Raw genomic sequence first — 12,344 nt, 5'->3', positions numbered from 1 at the left:
ATAATAATAATATATATATATATATATATATATATATATATTTTTTTTTTAAATTCAATTTAGACAAAAAAAGACAAGATTTTGTACATACAACTCTATCAAAGATTCTTTAAATGTATGCGTGATAAAAATGAATATTAAGGTTCTAATATCTTAGAAGTAGATAAGATACAAAGGTCCACGTTTGAGGGTACTATGACAAGCTGATTTTGCACATTTTACCTTTCAATGTAAGCCAATAAAAGCAGTTTTGTCTTAAATGGAGGAGGAGCATGGGCAGTCAAATACTACTCTCTTTATCTTGTTAAACTCCCCTTCACTCACAAAATACATTTATCAAACATAGCTACTTGCCATCTGTTGCTGAAAAGCAGTATCAGTAAAACTAATTATATTTTAGGGTTGTTATAGAACACAACAATGTAAACCACTGGAAAAAAAGGGAGTTGAAAGATCCGTTTTGTCCCTCCACAGCTATTCCATGTGCATGCAGGGCTGATTCATTCATGCATTGCACTGGTCCGGCACGGTCCGGAGCATGCAGGAGTCTTACCTGATCTCCTCAGTATGCTGAGCTAGAAGCTGCTGTGCTGCTGCCAGGGCGGCCATCCCCAGCGCTAGCCCGGGCTGACAGCTCTCTAAGCCCAGGCCCACCTGTGCAGGCTGCTGGAGCAGGAGTTCAGCCATAGGCTGACCCCCTGCACTACCTGCAGCCTCCACCGGGGGCAGTGGGGGCTGGAAGGCAGGCGAAGCGTGCTGCTTTCTAGGTACAGTATTGCCTCTACGAGGATTGTGGTCCATTAATTTATTAGCAGAGCTACAGAAAGAGGAGACAGCAGAGACACCACTAGTGCTAATAAGTTCCCAGGAGAGCGACACCACAGAAACCAAGAGGGTAACCTGCATTGGTAGAAATCCCACTTACACCACACACATCGCAGGGTTAAGAGGGAAAAGCAAGAGATTTATCAGTAGAATGGACAACACCCGAGTGGTTAATGGTGAGTGTAATCTGAGCCGCTATTTTAATTGCTCAATTAAATTGCATTCTAAATCAACTTAATTGCAGATCTTTGTGAAGCAAGAGGAAATAACTAGTGTGATTGATTCAGGGAATCAGACTGTTAATTGAGATTTTGTGGGAAGTTTTACCTGTCTCTCCGGGGCAATTCACCATCTGGGCCCACCATGCTGCCAGGTCTCTTCCTCTCTATGGTGCCCGAGTCATAATCTGGTGGGGTCAGGTGGCTGACGTTGTTTGGCAGGGGCGCAGGCATAGAAAACATGCCGGATACATTAAAATCCACATCTGAAGGAATAACAAGAAACAGGTTAATCTTAAAACTGACAGCAATACTTTTTTCATTGGTAAATACTATACATTTAAAGCTTTATGGCCCCTACCCTCAGGGAAAAACCAATCTGCATGCTGAATGATGGGTTCAATTATAGTAACCACATGCACAGAGGTTGCAGCAGCCATTTCTGCTAGGCTCCTGTAGGTAAAGAAAGGAGAGTTTAAAAAAGGCACAATTAAATATGTTAACGTGTTTGCTGGAAATTGCAAAAAATATTCTGACCCCTCGGTTTTGGCCCACAGTAGATTGGGTCCAAGGACAATGGCAATGTTGCTGGGGGTCATCTTGTTAACGTCACTTTCCTGTGCAAGCTTAGCAAGGAACTTAATAAGGTATCTGTAAAACAGAAAAAATTTGTCTAAATGAGAAGATAGCAATTTAGAAACAATATTTTTTTAATCACCATCTGAAACTGCTTTTTACTGTAGGCATAGTCCAGATGTATAAACATGTTCTTTCAGTGATCTACTGATATCAGGAAATTATTGTTTTTTTTATTACAAATTAAAATAAAATAAGAAAAATTGCATTAGGTGAAGTTTATGCTTAAAACGAGAAAAAATAAACCACATTTACAGGATAAATAACATGCTTATATTCAAGATATATTCTTGAATATTAAACATAAAAAAAATACTGAAGACATTAATATTTTTTAAAATTATATTTCATTTTATTTACTAGTTTTTATTTTTATCAGCAAAAATTACATTTAAATGCTCTATTTCTCTAGTTTCTAATACAGTTAAACTGGGAAGTATCATGGGTCTGCACATGAATTATCTGCAGATGATTAGCAATAAAATTTCAATAAATCTGAAACCTCTCTGCATACACATATAAGTTTACAATTTGTGCCATTTCACACATGGAGCCCCAGAACTTTGCACAAACTGCTTACACTTCACATTAAAATGCAGTTGAAACCCACCTGAAGTTTGCCTTGTTGTTTTTTGGTAACTGATCGCAGGTAACCCACAAAGCTTGTAACCGTTTGTCTGGATCAGGGACACTTGACAAAATAAAAGCCCAGTAATTAACAACACAAACACTACAAGATTCCTTTAAACAATTCTGTAAAGTACTGCAAGATGGCTTACTTGGAAGCTTGTATCCATTCATCATACAAGTGGTAAGTCATCAAAGGTTCAGGCAGCTCTCTGAGATATGACTTTAATGCCCCTTAAATCAGGAGAATGTGGTTTTAAATGAACATTCATTAAGTGTGAATGACATATAACTGATTCACACAACAAAACAGGACTTACCAGCAACAGCATGCGGGTCGGAGTAAAACTCCTCCAGCTGTGAGGTGGAGCAATCCAGAGCTGCCTTCAGCTTCTTCAGCTTAGAGGCTCCTGCAGCTATTCTGAAAAGACCCTTGAGAACCATGAATTTAAAGACGGATTTAGGGTGAAAGCCAAGACCCAAATTCATTCTCTAACATTTGAAATGTTTTGTTCTGTTGGATAGCTGCAGCAGCAGTTTCAGAGATGTGTCGGTACAATGTGGACACTGTTAAAGGTTGAACAGTACTTCGATAACTGAAAACATTTGCCGATCTGCCTTGAACGGATTGGAAAAGATTACTGTGGCAGATCAACAACACCGTATTTGATGTGTATGAGTGATGTATTGTTTCAACACTGTAGTGGTCTCGCCGTACCTCCTCTTTCATTCCAGTCTCCAGCAGCATCATGACGCAGGCCTCTATAGGCAGCGCGATCTCTCTGCTACTGCGCTTCAGGTGCTCGTCCAGAGCCGTTCCAAACGCTGGCTTCTCAGTCCACGAATCTATCAGGAAAACAGAAATACCTTTATTTTAAAGAATGTTTACTAGCAACATCAACTTACAGAAGGAGCGTTCATCTGTGATTCATCAAGACAAACTACTGTAAACATCCTGCTGTCAAGCCCCCTTCAAGCTGTCTTTTTCCATCTTACTGTTTCTGAAAAAGGCAGATGAACCAGGTGGGTGAGATCTGAGAAATATTACTCATGGCCCACATGCTGGGTCACCAAGTCTCTCTGCCTCACGTGTGCTCGCAGGAAAACATCACAACAACAATTTATAGCACTCAAGCGCCAGATTTCCAGGCACAAACGAGAATGGAAACAATTAAGAGCCTCTAAGGACTGCGCAGAAAACCACTGAAACACACCATCAGGCTAAATTCACTTCATTTTCATTTGATATATCTACATTAGTCACTAGGGATGGTCACAATGGTGCAGTACTCATTCAACAACCAGCTACTGTAGCTGACTAATCTGGTTGATAGTTTATGTAGTTTTTTTATTTTGTATATTTTTACCAGCAGTGATTTAACTAGTCTAAAAAAAAAAAAAAAAACTATTTAATTGCATAAAAAAAAAAAAAAGAGTCTCTATAGATGGACGTCTTTATCTGAAACCAGCATAATTATATAAGGTTTCCTTAAAGGCATAGTTGACCAAAAAAATTAAAGTTGTGCCATTATTTACTGACCTTCATGTCATTCTACACCTGTATGACTTTTGTCAGCAGAACGTAACAGAATATATTTATTAGTGGTGCAACGGATCACAAAACTCACGGTTCGGATCATATTACAGATTTTGAGTCACGGATTGGATCATTTTTCGGATCAGCAAAAAAAAAAAAATAATAATTTTGTGAAAGCTTACTTTAAGTACTTCTATACCACAGCAAAACTACTAGTTTAACTAATTAAGTTAGTGATAAAACAAGAACAATTACACAAATTACAAGCATTGATGAATACAACAAAACAGTTACAAAGTAACAGTAGCATTCAGGTGCAGAAATGTAATAATTAAGTGTAAAATAACACAATAGTTCTCACTGCACAAGTTAAATACAGATTAATCTTTGTTGGAGCTATGGTGTTGTTTGATTAGCAGACAGAAACAGGTATTTATTGGCTGCTGTCTCTTTAAGACCAAATGCACGGACCTAATACTAACACACATTTGGTTTTCTTCTCAGCTGTTTACATTCACTTAAGACATAACCGACAGTGTTTACTAGAATACTTGCCAAAACGGGTATTTTAACATAACTTGTGTATGTGAAAGAGGAATCAATTCACTGTTCACGCGGTGTCTCTCTCTCTGCGTGTGCGCTTCGGGTGTCAGCGGCTGAGCGCACAGAAGACGCAAGTTAAAATTGCTTGTATGTGTAAACTGGCAAGACAAAACATGTGCAAATGATAAACTTTAACTCTATGATGGTTAAATTTAACAGTTGATCTGCGAATCACATGCGTGCTGAACCGTGCAGCCTGATCCGTCCAGATCACGGATCATCTACGATCCGTTGCACCCCTAATATTTATCAGTGTTTTTTTTACACATTAGGATTAATGTTGATTTTGAACCCCACTGACTTTCATTGTATGGACAAACACAGTTAAAACATTCTTCAAAATAATTAGTTTTATTTTCCACAGAAGAAACTTTCTGGAAAACGTTCTGTTTTCAGTGAACTATCCCTTTAAGACCAATCAATCAACTAGACATTCATCCTCAAAATATGTAGTTTTAAGGATGCTTATTAAATCACTAGAGGCTAATTAGGTTTCACTGGTAGTTATTTCAGATACACAGACAGCAATAAGAAACTGTGCCGTCACCTTGTTGAGCTTGAATGGTTGGCAGGACACTCTCCAGCAAGGTGAGAGATTTTCGGTGATGATCCGCTTGCGCCTCTAATAACTGAGAACAGAGCAGACATTGAGGAAGGAGAGACACACAGCAGTATGAACAATGGCCATTACAAACATGGAACTGAACAGGAATAAACACAGCAAGTGAGTTATTGAACAAATTGATGACAAACAAAAAAGTTTCTTACCATTACATAGTAGCGGGCATAGTCTGCCTCCTTTGAGAAGAAATTGTACATATCTGCTGAAAGTTGATCCTGGAAGGGGGAAAAAAAACATTAAAACTATTGGTTTTGTTCTGGCTGTTCAGACAGAGAAATTGGAGATTACAGGAAACAAGCACAGCGGTTAGCCACATGCTCCTGATACATTACATTATGCATTCGGCAGATGCTTTTATCCAAATTGACTTATACTCATTGCTATACATTTTATCAGTAATGTGTTCCCTGGCAATCAAACCCATGTCGAACAGGAACACACATGCTGAGCCTTAATTGCTCAAGTGGTGACGCAGGTTCGAGACCTGATTTCACATCTCCATTTACCAAAAGTGACTATTCAGTCAGAAAGAAAAAATTGTCTGTAATTACGACACTGATTACACATCAGATTTCTGCAGTTATAACAACCGCTGCATCATAAATCAGTCACCATATGGCTGACTAGCAGCTCAATGGTTCTGCCACAGGTTAGATGAACTTTGACTTAAGCAGACTGATGTCTAGTTTTATTTGAGATGGACTTGTGATTAGAAATATCATATTTTGTTATTTAAACAAGAAAAAGATTGTAGACTAAAGGCCCGTTCACACCAAGGAAGATAACTAAAGATAACAATAAAGATATAGTTCTAAAAAACGTTCTCAATATTAAAGAATAGCAGAGTCCACACCACAACTATAACGATAAAGACAAAGAGAAACGATATCGTTGGAATCACTTTCAAAACAATTTTTTTTCCAGCTGATGAACGGTAAAAAAAATTGACAGCCAATCAGAATCCATCCTGCTGTAACGAGCTTGAGAATTTAAAGCGGCAGACGAGCGTGCGCTTAGAATAAGCAGACGATATCGTTCGCTGGTGTGGATGCTAATATCGTTATCTTTATAGTTATCGTTCTTGGTGTGAATGGGGCTTAAGAGCCACGATTTTCATTGAACAGACTTCAGAAAGTTTGAAATAAAGACTGAAAATGATATTCATTTATACAATAAACTCACCTACACTACCATTCAAAGGTTTGGGGCTGGAAAAAATACAGTTTGGGGTTTGATGAAAAATATAGTAAAAAAGGTAACACTGTGAAAACTCTGTTCTATTTTAACTTCTAATATAAAATAGTTTATTCCCTGTGATGGCAAAGCTGATTTTTTTAGCAGTCAATACTCCAATCTTTAGTGTAACATGATCCTTTAGAAATCATTCTAATATGCTCATTTGCTGCTCAAAAAATGTATTATCATCATCACCACAGCTTACTATTTTTCTGGAAACCCTGATACTTTTTAGGAGTCTCTGATGAATAGAAAATGTAAAAATACAAATAAATGCATTTATTTGAGATACAATGTCACTCTTGATCAATTTAGTGCAGCCTTGCTGAAAAGTTATTTCTTAAAAAAAAAAACGTACTGACTGCAGACTTGTGGTATTGTACGTTACTTTTAGAAATCTGAAACTCTGCACACCCTTTATAAACATTATATATTGAGATTCAATATGCTTGGCTGAACAGTCTAGCAGTAATCCTCCTATGACTAGCACCCACTTACCTTACCTAGCAAATCAGCAAAGAAAACTAAGCAAATGTTGTGTCATCTAACTGATCTTCATCAGCCAAGCTGATGCGATCGTTCTTACACGCCGCTACAATATGTTGCTGTAAAATTCATAACTAAGCAACTCATAAGGGTAAGGCATGTTTAGGCATGTTGCACATCAGTACCTTACACAGCTCCATTTTGTTCATAGCTTCATCGACTTCTTCTTTAAGTGAGTCTGCTTTGGCTGTCAGTGCTTGTGTGTTTGTTCCTGAGATTATGGACTTGGTCGCCTGCAACCACCTGTAAAGAGACCGTTTCAGTCATGAACTAGGTGCTATACATGATATAGTGAAACCTGATGCATGACAGAAACCTCACCTTGCTCGGGCAGAGTCATAGTCCAGCACCAGCTTGGCTAACTGCCGCCTCTGTTTCAGGATGTTAGGAATGTCCACCTGAAAAAACAATAAGATTACGTAAGCATTGCTATTAACATTCTGGCCTATACCAATCAATTTTGTCAGGTAATCGTGGCTAATAAGTGGCTGATATTAAAATTTAGCCAATCTAAATATTAAATTGGGGAAATGAACATGCATATTCTTTTATGTTTGTCTGTACCTCTGCTAGCTGATTGAGGGGGTCTAAGATTTCCTTTTCAATGTTCATCTCATGCTGCATTAGTTCAGAGGCCAGTCTGTTCTCTGCATCTCCGCACATCTCCATCATTTTCCTGCAAAGATGATACTGAATATAAATTACTGTTCAAAAATTTGGGGTCTCTTATGCTCACCAAGATAAAAAAAACAAAACAAAAAAAAACAGTAAAAACAGCAATATTGTGAAAAAGTATTACTATTTAAAAAAAATGTTTTACATTTTAAAATGTTTTGAAAATATAATTTATTCCTGCTATTTTTTCAGCAGCCACTACGTCATTCCTCGGTGTCACATGATCCTTCAGAAAACAATATGCTGATTTGGGGCTCAAGAAATATTTCTTATTAATGCTGAAAACAGTTGTGCTGTTCAATATTTTTGTGGAAATCGTGATACTTTTTTTTTTTTTTTTTAGAAATCACTGATGAATACAAAGTTCAAAAGAACTGCATTTATTTCCAATAGAATTTTGTAACCGTATAAATGTCTTTGCTCTTACTTTTGACCAATTTATTTAATCTTAGCTCAATAAAAGTATTTCAGTAGCACTTTAGTACAGAGACCAATTCTCACTATTAACTAGTTGCTTATTAGCATGCCTATTATTAACATAGTACTTATAAAGCACACATTGTGCATGACCCTATTCTACATCCATAAATCTAAACTTAACAACTACCTTACTAACCATTAATAAGCAGCAAATTAGGAGTTTATTGAGGCATAAGTCATAGTTAACGGTTAGTTAATAGCGAGAAATTAACCTTAAAATAAAGTGTGACCTTAATTTCCTTACAAAAATCTTACTGAACAAAACCTCTAATATTTGTATGTTTTATACAGTTTTTTTAAATGCATGGCACGAGTGCTTTTATACACTGTGCTTTTTTGCGCCATCGTCTCATTTAAATGATACAGTGAACTAATCCATTACCAATCTAAACCACATATAAGCGGTAATTGATTAAAATCTATTTAAATGTCAATGTCATCCAATTACCCAATCAGAGACTCCTCCCCCAACTGGTTTCCACCATCCTGCATGGCCTGTGACAGCGCTGTCAGTGGAAGCTTTTTCTGTGCCAGAAAACCAGGGAGTTTTTGTGAAATATTACATGCAAATTCAAGCAGACAAAATGTGGTGATGACTGACATTTTGTGCAGTCATAAGCACTGTTATGCCCTTACATGTCTCTTCTCAGCATCAGTGCCTATCTGCCCCAGCAAACACGCGACCATTCTTTTGTGCGTGTTGTGCGAAACGACTCGCACCAACTCCATACGCCGCTCAATCTGTGCAGAGCAAAACAAAACATCAGTAACAACCCACAATCCATATTGAGCTGTGGCTAGCACTCAACGCAAAGCCTGTATGCATCGTGTTGAAAGAAAAGAGCCTGTAAAAAAGTGCCTAAGGCATTTTATGTAATATCGCATGGGAAGCTTCTGTGATATGAAACAGATTTCATAAATACAGCTTTCCATCTTAGCTTTAGAATAGACATTATAGCCTGAGCGTTCGTGTCAATTAACAGGTGTTGCTGTTAGAAAAGAATAAAACACTTTTCATAGTCTTGAGGGTGGGGTAAGGTCAGACATGATTTATCACACCACTCCCTGGGGAGGCATGAAAAAGATATGTTTCTTTGCATAAAGAAGACAAGTGTGACTCATCTGCCCTGTTGGGATGCCTAAGATTTAAATGCATGAGCTCAGCAATGGGATGCCATAAATAGAGAATACAGATGCAGACCAGACTCTCTTTTTCTTCTTCATTCTGTTTTGTTAAAAAGGGGGTGCTGGAGCATGGTTTAGTTCACCATAGTTACCTATTCATTTCTATGGGGAAAATTAAATCAAATAAATGTGGTAATTTGGTGAAAACTGTTGTGGAATATTTTTTTTCCCCATTTATTGTTATTAAATAATTATAGAACAATTAAATAAATATATAAATAATCAAATAGAATAATAAACTTAACAAAAATAATAAACAAATAAAGTGGACCAATCCAGCCAGCTGAGATGAAATCACAACATTTAATTATAAAAATGAAATACACACATACATATATATATATATATATATATATCAACTAGTTTGATTGTAAAAACATTTTGCTTGTCATAATTTTCTGATTGTTGGGTTTCTTTTCAGGATTGACTGGTAATGTAGTTCTTTATCTTAGGGATGCACCGATATGAAAATTTTGGCCGATACCGATAACCGATTATTCTTTATTTTTGAAAGCCGATAACCGATATGTTGGCCGATAAATCTATATCCAAATTGTTATATACTTTTTGAGAGCCTGATTACAAAAAAGGTCTCATCATTAAAAGCCACATCCCAAACGCTAAGCAGCCTAGGAAATGTATCATTGACAAATACAACTATTTATAATTGTATAATTCTTATACAATTGATTAAAAATGAAAATAAAAATGGAAACAATTATATATTACATTCCATTATATAGAATAAAAACTAAATGCAGTGGATACAAGTGGATTTTGTGACAAAAATGATCTAACTAAATAAATGTCTGCAGCAGGATGTATTTGGCACTGTTCCAACATTTATAATCTGATAAATCATATTCATAATATCTAACTCTAGAGGACTGCGAAATTATGCTCCACTGTATTCATTTTTTTTATTTGACTGACATTTACTTTCTCATTTCTTATTTAGGCCTCTTATTTTACCAGCAGCAAATATGCTTAGAAAAAATATAGGGTGTCATCTTGTATTGTTTTGTCTGAACAGAGATCCACTGCCTAACACTTTGAAAACTACCGTCACGACAGACAAGTCCGCTTTTTGATGCGAGCAGGGCGGGCCTGCTCGAACACATGCCAGCCCTAAAAACAACCATGAAAAGAATGTCACTTCAGAACTGTGAGAGCGGTATGACTGAACAAACACTGAGGAAGAGAAAAGAGATCCGAATGAGAGAGAGAGAGAAAAAAAAAAACTGACTCATGTTCCAAAAACAGCTCAGATCAGGAATTCCACAGGCTGGGAGAGGAGATAACCACCTCCTCACACTTCTCTGCCTCTTTTACGTCATAACATTCCCTCACAGCCGTCCCAAAGCAGCTGGGTCAAGCATACATTCCGCTCAGGCGTCTCCGGCATGAGAACGCACAGAGGCCCGCCACCTGGCATGGGAACAAGGGGATTCGCTGACTGTTATTGTTGGTGCTTTTCTGCTGAGGGAGATCCTATTCGAGGGAAGTTGTTTGGATTATCTGGTGTGAGAGGTCTTTAAATGTTTGCCTGTTGCCATCACAGACTAAAAACTGGCGAGCCAACGACAGACTAAACATGCAGAAACAATGAGCTATAGTTTTTTGTAACGAAACATATTATGCTATGTTCAGATATTGGGGAAACACCATTATAATACTGAATAGTCACTGGCAAAAAAGCCGCAGGAACGTCCTGTCCGGACAAGCGATTAGGGAAAACTGGATGCAATTCAAAATGGGAGGATGCCACTATCTAGACGCTCAACAATGTTAAAAGTGTCCCCTGAATGCATCTGTGAGTGGCATGAGCATAGCAGCCCTGAGGTAACACGGGTGTCCAGACAGCTGAGAATGGGGTGATGGGATACCGCTGTGATCATCCTTGAGCACCACACAGAACCCAGAATAAAAAGCAAGCCCCTCTGAGTGCCACGGGGAGATGTCACCATAATTCTTGCTTGATGTGTCCAAACATCTCATAGAGATAATTTTAGACGCAGCCGGCCAAGAGGAATAAACAAGCTGTCACGAACACAATATTGGTGGAAGTTCAGATAATGACTCTCTATTTCACGGAGTCAAGTCCCTGCATTTCTAGAAGATCGTTTTGACATTATTTCCATGGCAACCAAACTTTGACAATTTCACAGGGGACAGTTTCACATAAGGAGAGCAAAAGCGCCGTGACGCAATCCATTCGCTCATTTTTTCAGAAGAGAACATTCTTTCTAATGTGACAAAAATAAATTGAATTGAATGTATTGGCTTGACATCAATGACTTCACCTTTCTCTGCCCAATGACTCACTAGCTTCCCACCATTTGATGTAATGTAAAATGGATTACAGCCAAAGAATAGAACGGCTTCACTGCAGACAGAGAAGGAAATAAAGAGCAGTCACCTGTAACAGGTCATCACTAAGGACCTCTGTTTTCTCCGCTCTGTAAAAGAAGACAACAGATCATTAGAAATGAAACCCATATCAATTTAAACTGCTCAAAACAACACATTTAAAGTAATATGGCTGCATGATTTAGGGGAAAAATCCAATTGACATTTTTCTGATAAAAATTGCGATTGTGATTTTTAAAACAATAAATAAGCTTGAGGTTTGCTGCAGAATTTGCCAATATAACTTCAAAATAACTATAAAAATAATATAAAAAATATATTTTTTAAATGTATTACTAAAATTAGAAATACTCATTTTGCAATATTTCACCGTAAAACAAATAGAGATTTAAGAAAAATAAATACAGCACAACTGTAAAATTACAATACTAATATTTATGGCTGTCTTAATTTATTCATTTCTAAACATTAAGCCATCAAGATTTTACTTGGTGGGTGACAACAGCTGTTTTATAAGCGCTTCTGATTACAACTTTGGAAAGATGATTGAAATATGTTGCATTCTCAAATGCACGTTATAATAAGCGAGCCAAACTGAGATCAGACGCGGAGATGAATTTGTGTGGCACAGCATTTAACATGAATCAAACCACTCTGAGACCTACTGTAGCCTTTCACACAGCAATACTAGTAAATTCCCGTAAAATTACCGGAACGACTTTACCGGTAAATACAAAAATGCGCTGTTCACACAGGCAACGACGTTCCGTCTTTTTACCGGTAA

General features: G+C 37.4%; 1 protein-coding gene across 2 annotated transcripts in view; it reads right to left on the bottom strand.

Moving 5' to 3' along the window:
• LOC107584117 (rho GTPase-activating protein 17-like) overlaps positions 1-12,344 on the bottom strand; it is a 28,075-nt gene that overhangs the window by 5,442 nt on the left and 10,289 nt on the right. The window contains exons 2-17 of one of the 2 annotated variants that reach the window (XM_016270569.1): positions 11,610-11,649; positions 8,642-8,746; positions 8,454-8,530; positions 7,415-7,526; positions 7,172-7,248; positions 6,976-7,093; positions 5,215-5,283; positions 4,994-5,075; positions 3,025-3,152; positions 2,627-2,738; positions 2,459-2,540; positions 2,290-2,370; positions 1,581-1,694; positions 1,405-1,496; positions 1,153-1,309; positions 554-817 (exon numbers count right to left, since the gene is read on the bottom strand). In XM_016270569.1, the coding sequence (XP_016126055.1) occupies positions 554-817; positions 1,153-1,309; positions 1,405-1,496; positions 1,581-1,694; positions 2,290-2,370; positions 2,459-2,540; positions 2,627-2,738; positions 3,025-3,152; positions 4,994-5,075; positions 5,215-5,283; positions 6,976-7,093; positions 7,172-7,248; positions 7,415-7,526; positions 8,454-8,530; positions 8,642-8,746; positions 11,610-11,649 (1,710 nt within the window). The remainder of the gene's footprint in view (positions 1-553; positions 818-1,152; positions 1,310-1,404; positions 1,497-1,580; positions 1,695-2,289; positions 2,371-2,458; positions 2,541-2,626; positions 2,739-3,024; positions 3,153-4,993; positions 5,076-5,214; positions 5,284-6,975; positions 7,094-7,171; positions 7,249-7,414; positions 7,527-8,453; positions 8,531-8,641; positions 8,747-11,609; positions 11,650-12,344) is intronic. The other variant, XM_016270570.1, reaches the window with a different exon arrangement.

This window comes from Sinocyclocheilus grahami, unplaced genomic scaffold, assembly GCF_001515645.1.
Source record: "Sinocyclocheilus grahami isolate Dianchi unplaced genomic scaffold, SAMN03320097.WGS_v1.1 scaffold57.1, whole genome shotgun sequence".
NCBI classification, from domain to species: domain Eukaryota; kingdom Metazoa; phylum Chordata; class Actinopteri; order Cypriniformes; family Cyprinidae; genus Sinocyclocheilus; species Sinocyclocheilus grahami.
Note: the sequence above shows the minus strand (reverse complement) of the source record. Positions and strands in the feature narration are given on the sequence as shown.